General features: G+C 34.4%; 1 protein-coding gene and 1 long non-coding RNA gene across 11 annotated transcripts; one reads left to right on the top strand and one right to left on the bottom strand.

Annotated features, from left to right (window-relative positions):
• Positions 1 to 6,085: 6,085 nt before the first annotated feature.
• Positions 6,086 to 8,482, bottom strand: LOC119995965. 9 transcript variants are annotated; one of them, XR_005467760.1, is made up of 5 exons: positions 8,081 to 8,479; positions 7,808 to 7,951; positions 7,664 to 7,726; positions 6,897 to 7,139; positions 6,086 to 6,383 (listed from the first exon to the last, which is right to left on the bottom strand). It is a non-coding gene; the product is annotated as an uncharacterized LOC119995965 (long non-coding RNA). The 9 variants fall into 9 exon arrangements; XR_005467756.1 differs by having other exon boundaries at positions 6,897 to 7,726; positions 7,808 to 7,957; positions 8,081 to 8,482; XR_005467759.1 differs by having other exon boundaries at positions 6,897 to 7,699; positions 8,081 to 8,482.
• Positions 8,483 to 8,549: 67 nt separating this feature from the next.
• On the top strand, positions 8,550 to 19,395 carry LOC119995964 (type IV inositol polyphosphate 5-phosphatase 3-like). 2 transcript variants are annotated; one of them, XM_038842447.1, is made up of 11 exons: positions 8,550 to 8,872; positions 8,989 to 9,097; positions 9,243 to 9,293; positions 10,402 to 10,474; positions 10,620 to 10,724; positions 11,020 to 11,878; positions 12,715 to 12,899; positions 13,923 to 14,031; positions 15,513 to 15,655; positions 17,263 to 17,500; positions 19,027 to 19,395. In XM_038842447.1, exons 1-10 carry the CDS (start codon positions 8,843 to 8,845, stop codon positions 17,465 to 17,467), a joined length of 1,869 nt encoding a protein of 622 aa, XP_038698375.1. In that variant the 5' UTR covers positions 8,550 to 8,842; the 3' UTR covers positions 17,468 to 17,500; positions 19,027 to 19,395. The 2 variants fall into 2 exon arrangements, 1 of the variants encoding a protein (XP_038698375.1); XR_005467754.1 differs by lacking the exons at positions 17,263 to 17,500; positions 19,027 to 19,395 and adding an exon at positions 15,259 to 15,410 and having other exon boundaries at positions 15,513 to 15,653.
• Positions 19,396 to 19,980: the final 585 nt, after the last annotated feature.

Raw genomic sequence — 19,980 nt, 5'->3', positions numbered from 1 at the left:
CTAGAATACAATAGATGGTGTCTTGGACATTTGTATACATAATTTCTCAAATTTGTTTATGTATAATTGTATAGTCCAAGTCGCAATAAATAATTGAGTTGGGGAGACAGAAATAACTTTATACTTCATAATATATAAAGTGGAAGTCCGCATGTGAGCAGTCCTAATATATATTGCGTAATGTTGCTAATATCTTGACTTGTGAATTATGGAAAATAATATCGAGAATTCTCACAGCCCAATCCTTCAACCCAAAGTTCGATGTCCACAGCTTAAATCCTAAACCTTCATCCCCTACCTTATCTATGTATATCTTGACAAATTTAATTGTTTGTCTCAAAATCTAACTTAACCATGACAAAAATGGGTATTTTATATGTTATTAAACAAATCAATATGCTTGAAACTGTATTAATTCGAGCGGAGCTAGAGGCTACTCAAAGATGCCAAGACCATAATCATCTTTGATTCAAGCATTAATCAATCTCGCTACCAAATTTAAACTTTATCAACCGAATTGAACTGGGCGGTCCGATTGATTGAGTTAAGAATCGATCAGTGGTTCGGTCTGGTTACCTTTAAAAACTGAAAAATGCAGTTCAATCACTATTGTCATGTATTTTAATTTCTTTGAAGAAATTAAACCTACCATTAAAATTTATAACTAAACTTATTTTTAATTACAATCATTCAAATTCTTAATCTTCTTCTTATTTTTTAGTTTTGAATTATAATAAATTAAATCCATTGGTTAGTTTTCCTTTTTATCTCCCAATTTTAAATTATAATTAATCACATATCTTGTTAATCTATCAATTTACAACTTCATAAAATCAAATCCCTTAATTTTTTTTCATAATCAATATCAGTTTCAATTACATAATTTGGTCTGATAGGTCAATCCAGTTCGACTGGTTGAAGTGGTGACCGACCTCCTAACAAGTACGATCACCCGGTTGGATTATGAAGCACGTATACATTTGACATAGTTTTTTTTTTCCGTACTAACACTCTACCACATTTTAAATACCAGAATAGTACCCTTTTACAATTATTTGTCAAAATAACATTTGACGTTGTTGCAAATAGCATCAATTGATGTTCTTTTGTAATTGCGTCTTTGAATTTGTTAAATAATAATTTTTTAAAATAAATTCAATCAATTCCAATCAAAATGCTGACGAAAATCAATTCACCAAAACTTCCAATGATGTCGGGCAAATCGTCGCACTGTTGAATTCCAGTTAACCGAGGAAATCACCGTCGAACTTGTTGAGATAATTGTCCTATGAAAGTTGATAGACCAACAGTAACCTCGATCCCAATTCGCTTTTAGTAGAATTCTGCCAAATCGTTGCATGAGGTATGGGACTCGAAATCGTCGATCATCCTAGACTTAACGAATTACACCATGGACTTCATTAGATCTTGGAGTTGATGCCAAAGAGAATTGACGTTGATGCAATTTATGAATGACATTGTTAGTAATATTCTACGATTCGTAATGACCCTGTTTCAAATAGCGACATCAGTGTTTTTTCATTGCAAGTCAACGACGATGCTATTTCAAATAGCGTTATTAGTGAAAAAAAATATCAAATAATGTCAAATGCTATAATTGTAAATAATTTTGAGAGAGAGTTATTATGGTATTTAAAAATAGACAGAGAGACATTTTGAAAAAAAAACTCCATGAAAACTAGTTAAATTTTTTAGAGCCCCACAAAGTCAAGTTGGATAGCAACCCAATGAATTCCACCATGCCTTCCTGTTTTCAATTTGACACATTAGGACAGTATAACCAGAGAGAAGCATCTCTTACGATGTATATTGCAATTCAAGCAAACCTACTAAACATGACCAACCCCAAACATGCACAATAACATTATCTCACGAATAGCTATGCCTTGTGAGGTAAAACGAAGGCCACTATGACAATATCAACAAAGATCAAATCTATTTTGTAAGCCATTTAATAGACAAGACTTGGTTCATGGTATTATTCACAAATTTACTATTACATTTGCTCTATTTAAAAAGCAAAGTATATAATGTTCCATACATATTCCTACTACTAAAAATTTTTGGTATAGAAATCCAAAAAAAACCAGTGACCAAAACGATGTATTTGCTTATAAAATTTAAATCTAGCATTAAAAGGGGTTGAAATTTGTGGCATCTTAAAAGAACAATTGCAAGATGTGTCGAAACTAAAATGACTAAGCTTCTCGTAGATGCAAATTATTTGTATGGAATAAGAGTTGAACAAGCGTTTTAGTCTTCAGATCATAAGCACACACATGAATTTCTTACCTAATTTATGAGCAAAAAAGCCCAATTGATCAACCATTTTCCATCCAGTATGCACCCCCTAACCTGCAACATTGGAAAATACTATATTCATCACTAAAACCAAATCATTACAATCTACTATACCCTGTATTGACTAACTAATCATGTTGAACAATCAAAAGCAAAAAATCAAAGCATGATGACTAAGTGATAATCATGTTGAAGAAAGAAAGCAAAAAATCAAAGCGTGATGACTAAGTGATAATCATGTTGAAGAATCGAAAGCAAAAAATCAAAGCGTGATGACTAAGTGATAATCATGTTCAAGAACCGAAAGCAAAAAATCAAAGTGTGATGACTAAGTGATTGTATTATCAAATTCGCATGATCACAAAGGGTTGGCATAAATCCAATTGAAACCTATCATATGGGCTCAATTTTATAAAGCAGCACACTGTCATATGAAACAGAAGTTGACAATTTTCTTCCACTCAGAACAAATCATAAATGAGGATTTCCTCGGCATTGACAGTTTAAATCCCAAGCATCCAATTGTCCAACTCAATCCCACTATAAAGGTCCAAAAAAAGCAAAGGAGAAAACCAAACAGAACTTGTAAGAACAATGTAGGAATGCAATAAAGAACTTGGAGCAATAACACAAACAAAGGACTTGGAGTAATGGGATCCATTGGCGCCTTTGAAAAGGCAGAACAATCGCCACTCATATGTTAAAACATATTTATTATTTAGGTAAGTTACAGAATTTCCCCAAGGGTTGTCCTCTTTGTCACAAAAATATCTATACCTGGATGTCGTGTGATCACATTAATGATCGTGAAAATCTCAGCTAATGGAATTATCTCAACAGATCATCTGAAACTTTATTTATTAAATCGTCAAACTAAAATTTTTGGAACAAAGATTTAAAGAAAAAACTACCCTTCCACTGGCAACCCCCAAATGACAGCTTTCATTGACATCAAAGTTATAATAAAATATGATTTTCATGAAAGATCCAATCATGCCAATACCTACCTACCATCTGCATGTAGTGCACAATACCTATTGTAGCAAAGATTCCTATGCAGAAAAGAGGAAACATGCGCAATTAGGAAAAATGCGTTCTTTTTCTGTTTAAATTTTAATTAAAACAAAAAAAGAATGCATTTTTCCTAATTGCCTGTAATACCAAATTAATCGTGAGTTTTTATTGGTAAGTCCAAATCAGGAGATGCTTGTGTGAGGTAGGTGTGTAAACGAGTCAAGCTTTTAACGAACTGTTCGGGCTCGGGCTCGAGCTCGATTAGGCTCGGCTCGAATTCTTTTAAGTTCGAGCTCGAGCCGAGCTCGAACTAAGGTAAAGGCTCGTTTAATATTCGAGCTCGAACTCGAGTTTTCAAGCGTTCGGCTCGAAAGCTCGATAAGAAGCTAGGTAATAATTAATTAAAATTTTTAAAATATATATATACATTAAATATCAATTAATTATATATCAAAAATATTAATAAGATTATTTTTGCTTGTTGATTACTTGATTCCGCAAAGTCAACATTCTAATGTAATTTTTGTGAGATTATGTTTGATTAGGGTTTATGGGATGATTGAATGCTTGAGATAACATCATTCTTGTTCGAGCTAGCGAGCTCGTTCAAATTTTCGAGCTGAACTAGCCGAGCTCGAGCTCCTAAAAAAATACTGGAGTAGAGATCGAACACAATTTTGAGCTCGTCTCGAGTAAGGATGACAAAAAAAAACTGATCCGAGCACTATCCGTAGGGTATCCGATCCGTTTAAAACCCGAAAAATTGATCCTATAGGTTTTGAAAACGGTTTTCAAACCCGTCATGGTTTAGGGTCGGGTTTGGTTTTTGGTGTCGGGTTTAGGGTACCCGAACCGTTTAATAAAAAGATCCATTATAGTAATAATATTATAAATCATCTATAAAGGTATACTACTAGAATATTAAATTATAACATGATAAAGCATATTAAAACGTATATATTTATAGAAGTGTACTAATAAAACTATAAATTAGACTAATTTGAATTATAAAATCATAATTAATATAAATCATACTCAATATTAATTTATATTAATATAATCATCAAAGAAAAAAATAAAAATATTAAAAGTTAAATGATAAATAGGTACCCGATGATAAACGGTTATGGAACGGTTCCGGGTTTGGAAATTTAAATGGTTTTGGAATGGTTTTGGTATAGAGTATATTAAATAGAAACGGTTTTGGTATTTCCTAAATAGAAAGGTACCCGACCTGTTGCCATCCACTCGAGCTCGAGCTCGAGCTCGAACTCGAGCTTGTACCAATACATGTCGAGCCGAGCCTGAGCATGCTGATGTTCGACTCGGCTTGGCTCGTTTACACCCCTAGTGTGAGGGTTCCTAAAACAGCAACATAAGCAAAGGCAAACCAGTTTTCCCACAAAACCAAGTAAATAACAATTAGAAGCATATTTCTTTTTCCAAATATAAGACGTAGTAATGTAGCACTAAACACACTCCAAATTAAAAACTGGTGCAGACAGAGAGGAGGTTTTCGTTTAAAGTGAAGGTCAAACTGGGGTTTGTCAGAAACCCCTCTAACACCAAATCTGATCGGGGCATAAGCGCGCAACTCCAAATTAGAAGCCAATGGCCCCAAGAGCATTGAAGACAATATTTTTGCCTAAAGAGGCTATAGTAAGATGTTGAATACCTTGGAAGAGGTGCTTACCTCAATCTACTTCCCCGAAAAATACCAACGACATGATTCTTCTAGAACCCCAGGAGCCAAATTGATACAATTATCATTACTGGTAGATTCGGTATATCACTGGTCGGTTTACCAATCGATCGGTAATGGTAATTGATAATTTTACCAATTCTCAATACCTCTTAATTTATGCAGAAAATATATATGAAAAAAGATAAGAAAAATGAATTGATTTCCATGGTCTAATTAAATTAGATTAATCTAGCGGTCACAATTCAACAAAACTAGTTACGCCCTAAAAATTAAGAATAATATTAATATATATGTCAATAATCGGTAAATTTTTGAATGATAAAAGTCCACCGGAAGTCTTTAAAACATTGAAAGTCAATTTGTAATTAATTTTATTTTATTAAAAGCTAAGTAAATTTCATCAATTTCCATTTGGCAATCACATGTTGATTTTAGTTGCCTACATGGATTGCTTTAAAACATTGTACTCCTCCGTTTTAATAGATACTAGGTGCACACACGCGCTATGCGCATCTTGAAATTACAATTTAAGGAAAAAAAATCATTATATAAAAAATGAAAGGAATAGAAGGAAAGTCTTTTTGGAGGAAAATTCCAAATTCATGTGGTTGTAGTTTGTTTAATTCTTTGCAGAAAAAGACAAATTTTCACTGATTATATGATTTGAGACAAAAAAATTTATCGTGAGAAACAACATGATTAGGTTGCACACAAAAACCCAACAATTCGTACATTTTAATCGACACTATGTTATGTTACGTTATGAATTTACATAATTCTATCAAAAAGTCGTGGAAGTGTTTTTCGAGCTTGTGCATGTGATAAGCAAATTAGGACACATTTTTTAATAGCGCATATATTTATACCATACAACAATGTTAGGATGCATGATTTGTTAATTGTGTAGCTTTAATTAATTAATTAATTAATTTTGTGTAGCTTAGAAATTGTGTTTTTTTAATCCAATAATAAATAATATAAGGGAAAATAAAAATACAGAATATGGATCTTGACCATTGTGTAAAACTCTCTACAATGTGGATATAACAAAAATGACCAGGCAAGAAACATTGCCTCTGCCGCTGGTGTATATATGAATTCAAATCCATGAATAACAGGAATTTTTTCCAAATCAAGAGAATTAGGGAAAGATGGTTATGAATTATGTGTACAAAAACACCAAGTGGAAAAGGAGGGAGCAAGCATAAGGGAATGGAAACGGAGAAAGTAAACAATGTAGGAATTATAACTATCAATGAACAACCATGTCAACCTCTTTCTCCTTGGCCACCTCCCAGGCTCCCATGCTTTCTGCCACAATTTTCCCATAGCAATACGAAATCTGCATTATTAAAAAAGGAAATTGATTTTTAACTATTAGATTACAGGGGGAAAAAGCTATACATATATTGAGATTATCTCACTTTGGACTATCTTTTTGGCAACTATACATGTATTGAGTTTCCCAAAAACACAGCAAAAATTTATCTTCCAGGTTGAATGACTGGGTGGGCTTGTCTAACTAATATTATTACATCACCTACCCATATCTTACTGCCAACTTTTTTCAGGGAAAAAAATAAAAAATGTTCAAGAAAATTAACCATAGTGTTCTTGCAGAACTCAAGATCACTCCAGCAAGACTCATCAATGACGTTGTCGAGCCTCCTAGTGGGGTTCATGTACACCACCAAAATCTAGATATATATTATATGTTGTTAAGTCTAGTACAACAGCACTATAGAGGTATTTCTTAGTTCGATACAAATACATAGCAAATCATCACATCTATGACATAAAAAACATGTATATAAAAAATAATTAGATGACAACATAAACAGATTAGCAATAATACCAGAAAAAGAAGTTCTGTGCTTTGGTTAGCCTCTCAAAGTAGTTTGTGTAGCTTGAATGTGTAGTTCCATGAACTGCAATAAAGCAGGAAGACATTACAACAGAGAAAGAATAGAGAATTTAATTATAAGATAAGGTTTGGCACAGTAACTGCTCCGTTGGTGCCATGATGTTTGTTCCCCCTCGATCATCCTCGACAACCACTTTTATGTCCATTTTCCTCTGTGGGTAATTGTTTCCTGTCCTGAAATGGAAATAGAAATGACATAACTGTTCACGGCACCCACCAACTTGCCCTGTTTTTTAACTAACCCTTCAATGATACGTAGCAAATTCCAGTCAAATGTTACTACATCCACATCCTCCACATACATAATTTAAATAATTGTTCAAGGATATGACCTCTCCTGGGGGCATCCAATGCTTTTATTTAGCATATCCTACAGTTAAATCCTAAGCAAAAGGATTGAAATTATAGTATATAGAGAATTGTTTAGAACATCCGTAAGTTTTGATGTGTCTAGCACCGAATTTTTCACTATAAAAACCAAAAGTACAGCTATAAATTGCTTTCAATTAAAAGGACCACATTAAGAAGAAACATCCACTTAAAAGAAGTTGTAAATAACATGTTCTAAGTTAATCTAGATAACACACAAATGTGGTGCTGAATTAAACCATGGAACCCATTTAGACCAATACGAATTGTTTTTAACTCAATAGCCCCCAAGTGACTGGAAAAAAGGTTGTAAATCAGATATCACTAACCTCGTCAACTCATCTTCTGTTTGTTTAGTAGCATGACTGCATGAGCGATGTGATTTTTTTTTCCTGAGTCAGAGATATTCCCCAAAAAGCTAACATTGGACCAACTATCAGCAACATTAAAGAAAATTAAGTTCAAACACTAACCTTGAACTGCGGTGTCCAACGGCGTGTCCACCACATTTGTGTGTTGTGTAGATTAACTTAGAACATGTTATTTACAACTTCTTTTAACTGGATGTTTCTTCTTAATGGTTCTTCTAATTGAAAGCAATTTATAGCTGTACTTTCCTGAAACTTTCCAAAGAAGCAAAGAAGAGGACCAAAATACATACTACCTTTTGAGGTTTCTTTCACAGATTAAACAAATATCTGGAGATGTAACACGCAGAAGGAGAGGGAAACGATTCGAACACGAACCTGGTCAAATGGAACACCGCACTTTCGATCCGGCAATTTCGAGCCCTTGCCTTGTGTTAAGAAGATAATTCCTTCCGTCTCCAAAGAAATTAGTTATTAGGTTAGCTGTGTTTCGCCCAAGAAACCCCTCGTATGCGGCTGTTCGTTGCCCAAGGAATCCCTTCCAGAAGATGCATGAATCAGATGAAAGAGGGATTGTGTCAAGAAACAACCAAGATCGTGTTTCACTCTATGATGAAAACCCAACTGATTACCTGAAAAGAGGGTAAAACATTAATTGACACCCATGAATCGCGTAGAAGAGGCGTTGAAAGAGAATGGGAAGGTTTTTTTTATTTATTTTTATTAAGAACTAAATATAGTAAATATAGTCTGTAATTTTAATTGTTTAATATGATAAGGTGATAGGCTGACGTGGCAGCACTAAATCTCACCATTTCCCAGTGGAGGTTTCCGCTATTATATATTAGTGTATATGGATGGATAGATAGATATAGAATATAGAATGTATATAGAATGTATATATATGTATATATGTATATATATACATAGTATGTATTGATTGATATAGATTAGCAGTAGTAGTTGATGCTGATCATTCTTTTTGATTCTTTCATACCGTTATGATCTGCACTGTCGTTTATCAACTGCCCAATCCAGAGAAAGCGTAGCTTCGTTTCATTCATTCTTCTTCTTCTTCTTCTTCTTCATTTGTTGTGTGATTATTAGCTAGTTAGTATAGCGTACTAGGTCTACAGAGAAATGGAGTCTCGCTCAAAGCGGCAATCGGAGGTACATTCTCTGATCTCTTCTTATTATTGTTGCTTCTTTTGTGCGTGTAATTCATTTCCGAGGACTTGCAGAGAAATTGCGCTGAAAACTTCTGTTTGGTTTGGTGGTGCCTACAGCTTTTACGGGCTCGTGTGGTGATGCGCAAGTGGCTCAACATCAACGCCAAAGATTCTGATTACAGCGCCGACACCAACGATCACGATTCCGACTCTGAAGATGACAAAGGTAAAGCTAACGCCCCCTGGCATCAACTAGTACTACCCCCAACAACTCCAATTTTGGTGATTTTTCACTGCCTTAAAGGGGCTTTTAAAAATTTTCTCACTCTCAAACCTGAGTTGGAGGTTTTCTTCCGTCTTTTTCTTCACAGTGCATGATAAATGGGAGCGGAATTTGCAGACTGCTAAGGGTGATTTTAATGGTAACATGTCTCTGCTGCATTGCTGAAATATTCAGATAGTTGAATAACTTGAATTTGATGGAAGAAGTTTTGCAATTTTGAGCCTTATTAATTTTGCAATTTTGCTTCTAACATAAGGACATCTTGTGTTATATGATTCTTGACGTATGTTTACCATGAATTTTCTCTCACATAAATGGATTCAATTTGCGAATCAGCATACTCATTATGAAAAAGATATTCTCAAATACATTGGTAGGAAAGGCAGCTTTGGGGCCTTCTATTTTGTGATACCGAAAAAAGAGCCAGGACTACCTTAGATCTCCATACAAATTTTTTGATTTAATTAGTTCCCTGTTAAAGTTGAATGGATTTACCATCAGTTTGTTTTGCTGGTTATGTAACCGTTGAAAACTCACAATGGAATTCATCATAGAACAGTTTCTTGCGGATATAATGAAGAAAGAAAGCATTGTTCACTCTGTTAATTAGGAAACTCTTGGACCGCTGCATTAGAAAAGCATAAGGTTATCCTACTTCGGTCCTCATAATGGTAACATCTTTAACCTATTGTCTCTTTTATGCATTCTAAAATGAGTTATGTACGTGGTCTCTAAGAATGTGTTTGGATTGAGGGATTTGGAATGAGGGAAGAGAAGGGAAATAGAGTTACCATTCAAGTTCATTGTTTGGGTAATTTATAAAAAATTAAACGGAGGGATTTGAGGGGATTTGGAAGGAAGATTTCATTAAATTTTTGTTAAAATTATTCCTCTCTAAAATGAAGTCATTGAAGGGAAGGATGATTTTAATTATGTTATTAAAAACTTATTTTATCCTTGTATGTAATACTTAAACATAAAAAATTAAGAATAATTAGAAAATTAAACCACTTTCTTTCAATTGATGAGAAAGAAAAATATTCCCCTCCCTTTTCTTTCCTTCCCCAAATCTCTCAATCTGAAGACATTCTAAAACACACTCTAAATGGTATGGTATGGTTGCTCTGCATCTTTGTTGATTTGCAGAGGATTTATCTGATTTTTGGCTACTTTAAATCTTGTCAAGTGTTTCAGCATATTCTTTTTGTTATTTCCTTTGCATAATGCTTTGGTTTTTGTCGACATAGATGGTCCTCCAAAGATAAGAAGACGGACTTCTGAAACTTTTAGGGCACAGTATATAAATACGAAGGAACTCAGGTAAAATTCCCTCTATCTTGAGAACGTTAAATTAAGTCACTAATCTATGGCTGCTTTGTTTTTGAACATTCCAAGGAATTCTGTTTTGTCAGTTTCAAGTTTTTTAAACATTCTTTCTCATATGAAAACTTCTAAATTTTTTTAGAATTCGTGTTGGCACATGGAATGTCGGAGGACAAGTTCCACCTGATGACCTAGGCATTGATGATTGGATCAACATCAACGAACCCGCTGACATTTATTTGCTTGGGTAAGCAATTCCCAATGTTGTGCTCTTACCCTCGCTAGCTATCAATTTGAAATTTAAAAGAAAAACATGCAGCCCTTCGGTCCAATTTTTATCAGAATAATTTTTTTTCCTGATTCTTCACTAGTTATTTTAAGCTCTTATATCTCCTTGAAATCTTTATATTACTTTTACATGTCATTCTGTATTCTCTTTCTGTTTATTTGTAAGTATGACACATTCTCCTATGTTTTGTTAGCCTCTTTCAGTTTTTTTCTATGTCCTATCCAGAATTATGATATTTATTTCATGTTTGTAGTATACAGGAAATTGTACCACTAAATGCTGGGAATGTATTTGGAGCAGAAGATAACCGTCCTGTTGCAAAGTGGGAAAACATCATTCGTGAAACACTAAATCGAATTCGACCTTCATCAATGAAGGTCAAATGTTTTAGTGATCCCCCATCCCCCTCAAAGTTTAAGCCATCTGAAGATATTCCAGATATAGAAGAACAAATATTTCTTGAGAGTGATAGTGACATTGGTGAGGAAGTTTGTCCCTTAGATGATGACTCCAACAATTATGATGAAGTCAAGGCTGGTCCAATCAATGGTGAAAACAACTTCAAGAATTTCGAACTAGACTGCATTGAGAGTGAGAAATTAGATATGCCAGTAGAACAGGATTTGCAGTTGCAGCTTTCTTCTCCAAAGGAACTAGATAGATTGAATTGCCTCCGAATAGAAGATTCTACAAATAACGTAGAAGTGCCAGCCGCCAAGAAAATTTGGAAATTAACTAAAATGTTAAGCAACTCTGAAAGGATTGGTTTGATCTGGTCAGAGCCTCCCCGAGACTTGTTATCTCAGCATGTTTTAGAGAGGACAAGTACCTTCAAATCTGTTAAATCTTTCAAGGTATCCAAGTCGTTCAACAGATATAGTTCTTTTAAATCATTCACAAATGAGATGTCGCCTGGAATAGCTTTACTAGCAGAACTCGACCTTGAATCTCTCATTAATCGGAAAAGAAGGTCTCCATATGTAAGGATGGTAAGTAAGCAGATGGTTGGGATTTTTCTCACTGTATGGGTTCGAAGGAGCTTGCGCAGGCACATTCAGAACCTAAGAGTGTCCACTGTTGGTGTTGGTGTTATGGGCTACATTGGGAACAAGGTTTGTTTTCTAAACTAACTTGCGTTCCACTTTTGTGTGTAAGAGTGCAACTTTAGTGTGTTCCTCATAAACCACTTCTTGTTTTCATTTAGAAGAATACATGTTTTGAAAATGTAATTGTCTCCATTTACTCCTAGGATTTTTGAGGTTTTATTGAATTGTTTGCAAGCAATATGTACATTTGTATTATGAAATCTTTTCATCGCCCTTTACTAAAATAGATATTGTAACAGACTAAATGGAGTGTTTTTTTGGCTCCTTCATATTATTAATTTCCATGAGTAAAGTTACTCCACTGCATCCTAGGAATCACAGGTTCACATTCTGGTCACTAGGCCCTGCCCTTGCCTAACGTTGCCTCCACTATGGGAGTCTTGTAGGTAGGAGTTGTTTACCTTTTATTTTAATTAGTAACGTGTGCTGTAGAAATTGGAAATATATTTGTTTGCATGGATGTGAATTTCTTCTTGTTTTTTGTGAGACTACTTCCATCCTAATCAACTTGAAATTTTCATTAATATCTTGATGTTGGTATAATAAAGAAGTTGATTTTCTTTTCGTTTGAGCGGAGTAAGGGTTGCTAGACAAACAGGTGGTTATAAGGGGAACCAAAAGGAGTAAGACTTACACATGCAGCGGTTGAAAAGGATCATTGATGTGAAATTTTGAGGATGCTTTGCATGTATCCCTCTCCAGTGCATGGGAGTAGTTTATTTGAGAGGGCCTTGTTCAAACATTTATGCTTGTTTCCGTTTCCAAATCCATTATGAACACTTTAATATGTTGTTACTATACTGGAGTTCTTCACATAGCATAACAGTTCTTCAATCTTCCAGGGATCAGTGTCTGTCAGCATGTCCATATATCAGACACTATTTTGCTTTGTATGTACTCACCTGACATCAGGTGAAAAAGATGGAGATCAACTGAAGAGAAATGCCGATGTGCATGAAATACATAGAAGAACTCAATTCCGTCCACTCTTCAGCATTGGCCTGCCCAAAAGTATTCATGATCATGAGTGAGTACAGCCCATCGTTTTAACATAAAGAACTGATTTCTTCCTGCTATTCTTGCACTCAAAATTCTTGAAGTTAAAATTTTTTGAATACTACATTTATCAGTTTCTATTATTTTTTAACGGATGTTGAGGTTCTCTGTATTTCGTTATGCATTAGAGACTAAAGAGGAAAACAACAAACTTCCTGGTCTCTGTGGTTGTTGTTGATTAAGATGCATGACAAGAACTCTCATTTAATGAAGATGCACTCTTTTTTTGTTTTTTCGTCTGTGGCTATAGATCCAAGCATGTGTACTTGGGATGTTAACCCAAAGTATCATATGTTGGGGTTAGTCTCTAGAACTGATAATTAGGAACATTAAGTTGAAGTCTTTAGTCATAAATGGACAGATGTTCATTTTGTCAGGTTATTGTGTAGATGGTCATATACTGTTATGTTACTTTTAAAACTTGCAGTGCTTTCTATCCATGAGCTGCATCAACAATTTCTGGATGATGACATCTATGAATGTTGATAAATTCATTCTTGAATATATGGTACATGAAAATTTGGAATGTCAAGTAAGAACTAGGTTTTTTCTGTGCATTGTTCTGTGTGTTAAGTGGTGCTTGCTTTTAGGATAAATTATTAGTTGTTCCTTTCTACGTCCTCATTTGAATCCAAGTATATTCAAATCATGCAAAAGAACGAGAATCATGTGGATTTATGTTTTGTTTTTATCACTAAAATGGTGGACATCTCAATATCTCATATGAAAATGGTTTGCACATATGCAGATCACATCAACTCTGAATTCCTGGGTAATCCGTGTATGGTGGCATTTTGCCTTTATCATGATGAAGGAAATCCAAATATAGTAAATTAAAATAGGAGGTGCGGCTTGGCACATGGTGTTCTATATGAATTAAATTTAATGTAAAAACACAGATCTATTTGGTTTTTTTTAATCTCACTGGTTTTTGTGGATTGGATCTACCACCTTAGAAGAAGTGCTTTACCAAATGACTTCATTATTTATACAGGAGGATAATCTGGTTGGGTGATCTAAACTATCGTATTAACTTGTCATATGCGAAAGCACATGAACTTATCTCCAAAAAGGAGTGGTCCAAGTTGGTGGAGGGAGATCAGGTACGTTAGAAATCGTTTGTAAGGTTTTGAATTATTACAAAATCTACACTATTAATTTAATATCTAGGATTTACTGAATATTTTGGCACTTTAGTCAATTTGTGTTATTCACATTTTTGGTTGACACTTAAATCATCACATTTAATTATCTTTAGGAGTGGGCATAACTCTAATTAGATAGATTTCGTTCTCACTCGAAAGATAAATAGAAGACTTTGTAAGGATTGTAAAATGATTCCGGGGGAGATTCTAACCACACAACATATAATGATAGTGGTGGACATATGCCTTAAGTAATGGCCTAGAAGAAGTAGAGTGGTACGAGAGTATAAAATTAGTTGGTGGAATCTAAAAGGGGACAAGCATGTAGATTTTAGAGAGAAATTATTTAAAAATGCAAACTGAGGTTTAGTTGGGGGAACAAACTTCATGTGGGGAGAAATGACGGCTGGTGTCAAACAAGTAGCGATGAGGTACTTGGTGTGTCAAAAGGCCCTACACCTAAAGCTAAAAAAATGATGGTTGAATGAAAATGTTAGAAAAACAATTAGAATTAAGAGAGAATATTATAGGAAGTTATATAATAGTAGGGACGAGCATAGTTATGAAACGTTCAATGTAGCTGGAAAAGAAGTTAAGGAGATTATACGAGAGACACGTCATAAACCATATACTGAGTTACATAACAAGTTAGATACAAGACATGATGAAAAAAAATATTTTTAACCTACCTAAAATGTGAGAAAGAGAAATTAGGGACCTAAATCATGTAAAATGCATCAAAGATTGGATGATAGAATTTTGGTGAAGGACGTAGAGATTAAGAAGCGGTGGATAAGTTAGTTCAATAAGTTGCTTAATAGCGGTTAGAAAATTCTGTTTTTTTTGGTAATTAAATTCTGTTATTTTGACAAATCATAGATGTTATGTGTTATTTAAAAGTATAACCTTCTTGAAGTGATATGCATACAAGTATACAACCTTACTAGTAATATTGAATACTAGTAAGGTTGAGTAAATGATCAAACTTCTTTTTAATATATTTATGATCAATGAAATTGATTACTTTCTTCTTTGAACTTATTGTACGGGATGAAGCAAAATCCAGAGTTCTATCTAAATCTTCCTTAATTTCCTTATAATCAATGGCTTATACTTGTGTGATTGTTATTCTTAAAACCCTTGATCCCTTTAAATAAAAATAAAAATAAAGCACTTCTTTGGCAGAGGTAGGATCCAACATTTGAACTCCACCTGTCCTTGTGGCTGGTCTCAAGCCCAGATAAAGGAGGGTGGTTGCGGTAGGCCGACAGCCAGCATAAAACTTATCCAAACCTATGAACATGAGTCAAAATGAGAAATTCGTTGGGGCATTCTCTGTGAGCAACGCGTTATATTCTTTTCTTGTTAAATATACGACTTGAAATTTAGTTGAGTGGCTCGGATGAATACTTAAGCTTTGAATTTGTCGCTGTTGGCAGCTTGTACGAGAGCTGAGAAAAGGTCGTGCATTTGATGGATGGTCTGAGGGCACCTTAACTTTTCCACCAACATATAAGTATGAGCTAAATTCTGAAAATTATTACAAGGACGATCCAAAGGCTGGGAGGCGAACTCCAGCATGGTACGCTTCCGTAACCCAATTGGTATATATGTGTGTGTATAGACAGACACACATACAATTCATTTATAATTTTTTGTAGTTTTCCCTAATTTCTTAATATGATTATTGATTGATTGATTAGTTTTCTGCTCTTGCGTTGTCTCATGATCATCTGCTGGCTCTTCCTTACCGTATTTACTGAAATCAACCTTTCACTTGAATCTGTATCTACTATTTCGTACATTTGATACTCTTTGAAGTATGTCAACATGTTTTTCTGTGGTTTATTGACTAGCGCCATGTTATTTCTTGTTTACATGCGCTGTTCTGTTATGCTATTTGGTTTTAGTTTCATCATGTTTTTGGTCCTGTTGCTATTTCTTTAAGTTTATCTTCCAGCGTATATATCCTCTCCCTTGATGTTATGTGATGAAAATACTTATCTTTCTACATGCACAACAGGACTTCATTCCATTATATGGGTTTTTTGCCAATATGAAATTTCATATAGATTACACTAATAGACTAATAGTATATCTGCATACATTTCACTGTCCTATATCCTGTAGCTGGCCTCAAATTTTTTTGGAATATGGAAAGTTTTATTAAAATAGCACCAAGCAGTTGTGACCCTAACAGGAGAAGCTGGCCTCAATTTTCCTTCAAGCTTTTTTTAAAGGTTTTAAAATTCTTGTAATGAATCACTTTATATTGTCAAGCTAAACCTTACCTTTTGTCTGCACTATCGTATAGTCGTATTAATGTTGAGCACTACTATTATGTGGGGAAATTTCGGCATATATATTTTTTTTGTAATAAAATTTGTAAGAAAATTAATGTCATTCTCGTACTTCTTATAGCCTATCCTACAGTAAGTTGGCGTACATTTGACCTTCCCTACATCCTTCAACGGGCATCAAATTTCTTTACAGTGTTTTTAGAGGATTTCCAAATTCTTTTCTTAGGATCGTCAAATTCTTCTAATATTAATGACTTCATAGTGCCAAGATAAAACCTTAACGTCTGTGGCTGCATTAATACCGATGCATATTAAATTTAGGCACTATTATAGTGTACAGAAAATTTCTGCCTTTGCTCATATGATTTTGTGATACAGATTTGTAAGCATGTCAATACCATGATGAGTGAACATCGTAATGTCTGTTGCTTATGGTAGAACACATTTTGTTATTGCAACGGGACAGTTGTGGCTGAAATGAACTAGTCAGTGACTTATATAGTACAATGGCCTTTTCTTATAATGCAATGGCAAACCAGCGAATAAGATTAAAGTCTTTCATCTCCTCTGTCTGAGCCTTTTCTTTTGCAATTTGAGGTATCTACTGGTCCTTTGAATGATTAAATCCCATTATTTAGTCTACAACACAATATATTCTGTTAAAAATTAATTGATATGTATTTTTGAAGTCATATGCTTGTTAATTCTTTCAGATGTTTGAAATGACCTGCAATGGCATCTGAAAGTTGCACTTTCATGCTTGATACAGTTTGTATAATCTCAGTATCCTTGTACCTTGTTACTAGAAATTTTGTACAATTTTTATTTTAATTACGTCTGTTTGTCTACTATAATGATGCTTAAAAGAATGATCTATTTTTTATTTTAGGTGTGATCGCATCATTTCGTATGGCAAGGGAATGAGGTTACTGAGTTACAGTAGGACTGAGCTTAAACTTTCTGATCATCGTCCAGTGTCTGCCACATATATGGCTGAGGTTGAGGTGCTTTCTCCTAGGAAGCTACAGCGGGCACTCATATTTACGGATGCTGAGCTTGAAAATACGAAACTTGTAGCAGACTCGGGTTGTTGATTTTTCGAAATCCTGGTTGAGACCAGATCAGAGGTGAGTAAGTCGTGCATAATCTAAACTACATAAGCAGCATCAGTTTGGGCTTCCTCTTCTTTTTTTTTGATAAGTAATGTTTTTATTATTATTATTAGTAAATAAAATATTTTATTGTTAGCGTGAGGGGAATATAAATTTGGGTTTCCTTTAAGGGAAAAAAAGAAAACAGAAGGATAATCAGATAATGGTGTAGAACTTGGGTTATGCAGTCCACATCGGTTTGAGGTTCTTTAGGGTCTCAGGCCAGGGAGTAAGGCCATCTGTGCATTTCGCCTTAGATGTAGAATCCATTTATGCAAGGTTTTTAATTTTAGGTGGATTGAAAACTGTTGCTGTTGGATCTTCTTGTAAGTGACATCCAGGGACAAGTTAGAAACAATTAAATCGTGGATATCTATTATTGTTCAATGTTCATCCATACTTTGGACACCTTGGCCATACAGTCTCATAACCTGATCCGGAACTCAGTATTCACATGCCTCTTAATAATCTTGCTTTAAATACTGAGAGAGAGTATGGTATTCAGTAAATCATAACAATCCTGGGAATGAAAAATATTTATTTTAGTGAATATTAATTGTTTATAAGTGACAGACCAGAAACACTGATAGAAAGAAAAATAGCTTCTACTGAAATCTTTCAAGAGAAAGTTGACCTGTTGAGTTAGTATTAGATAGTTCGGACCACATAGCAATCTGTTGGTCGGAACTCCTCATGCTTTGAAACCACAGCTACCCATGGCTTTATGCAGTTTTGGCTGACTGCAAGGCAATAGGTTTATTTTTGTCAGGGATCAATTTAAGCTCGATGTGTCATGTGTGTCACACAACTCAAGACCAAAGAAACACAATACAAATATCTATTTGTCAAGGCGATAGCTGCGTGACTAGTTTCTGTCATCTCTGCTACTTCATAGAATCATAGTGAACTCGTATCGTACTGCATATTCTTCAGTGAGAGGCCTGTGTCTAAGAGATTGGGCTCTGCTTTCCAGAAATTTGTAAAAGATTTTGCTCTTCTGCTCTATGGATGATGCTTAATACATATGTAAAGTCTGAAATTAGGCAAAGTTTCTCCAGATATAGCCTTGTTTTGAAGATTCACAGCACCACCTAGTCTTTTGAATTGTCTCATTGTGTGTTAATATTTGCAAAACTTAATTTAAAGTTGTACACTTGTACTGATAATTTGATATCATTACAACCATCTAGATGTTTGTTAAATATGGTTTGCGGTTTTTTTCTCCTCTGTCATCCATTTAATCCCCAAGGGAGGAGGCTGAGATGAAGCTCAAAGTTTAGGCACTAAAAATACAATTGCTTTTTTTTTCTATAATTATTATTCGAATGGGAATGATCTGTACATTATACTAAACTTTGAGCAAGAAAGATGGTGTCTTTACGATTTGTAAGTGTATTTTACTTGATACAAATGAAGGGGGTTGAGGATTGGGGATTAGTCTGCGCAATGATGCGTTTATTCAATGCATCTCTGCTTGATGTAGGCCTTTCTATCTTATGCAGGATGTGTTTACCGGGAGCGTCAAGGGTGGAGTGGCTAACTCTCACAGACACTTTGAAAAAAAAATACAGAGTTAGAGCTCCAACAAGCATCGATCTCGTTTACCACACAAGCCCTGTGTGCTTTGGTTAGCTTCTGCTAACAGGTGCGGATGATTGAATGATAGGCTGTGCCCCGACGGTTACGATGTTGCCACGTGAGATTCACAGATAAGATATTAGTACTTTTTATTTTTTATACATAGTCTACCCCAAACAGTTAGAACAATACTGTGGTTGTAAATGAGGTAAACATTTGACAAGTAGTTTGCAAAGAGCTCTTGTTAATTTTTATTTGTGAAGTTTAAGAAACGATTTTGAATAAGGTTTTTACACTCGTTTACCTTTATGTAAATAAATTTTGGATACTTGAACGTCTCAATCTCCTCAAGTATTATAGGGTATTAATGTGTAGAGTTGAATTTTGATCTCTCAGTTGTAAGGATTCATTCCATTAATTCAGTCACCCCTAATCTTAGACTCGTTTAATAAACAAGTAAAACTTGAATAAAAGTGAATTGAACTTGTTTATGTTAACGAAATGCGTCATTAATTTGCAGTAAAATCTATAAAGTGAGTTGTTAAACTACATAGCATTTGATAAAATAAAATTAAAAAAAAAAAAACACATGCAATAGAATTTGAATTGAGTACGTATCATTCAAGAGTAGCTTAGATCATATGTATATAATATTTCATAAAGGTTTTCTCCCTTATATTAAAAAAAAAGAAAAAAAAAAGATGAAAAAGAGAGGAGGATTAATGATGATAATCTAAGCTATTTCATATCTACTTTTTAACAAAATCACAGAAGTTGTAAAAAATAAATTAAAAACAAAGTTAAAGAATACGTGGCAAATGAATTATTGCCCACGTGGCATCAGACAATACGCTATGCGGAAGCCCCCGCCTGCACTG

This window comes from Tripterygium wilfordii, chromosome 4 (genome assembly GCF_013401445.1).
Source record: "Tripterygium wilfordii isolate XIE 37 chromosome 4, ASM1340144v1, whole genome shotgun sequence".
NCBI lineage: Eukaryota > Viridiplantae > Streptophyta > Magnoliopsida > Celastrales > Celastraceae > Tripterygium > Tripterygium wilfordii.
The sequence above is the reverse complement of the archived record's forward strand: the minus strand, read 5'-3'. Positions and strand labels throughout refer to the sequence as shown.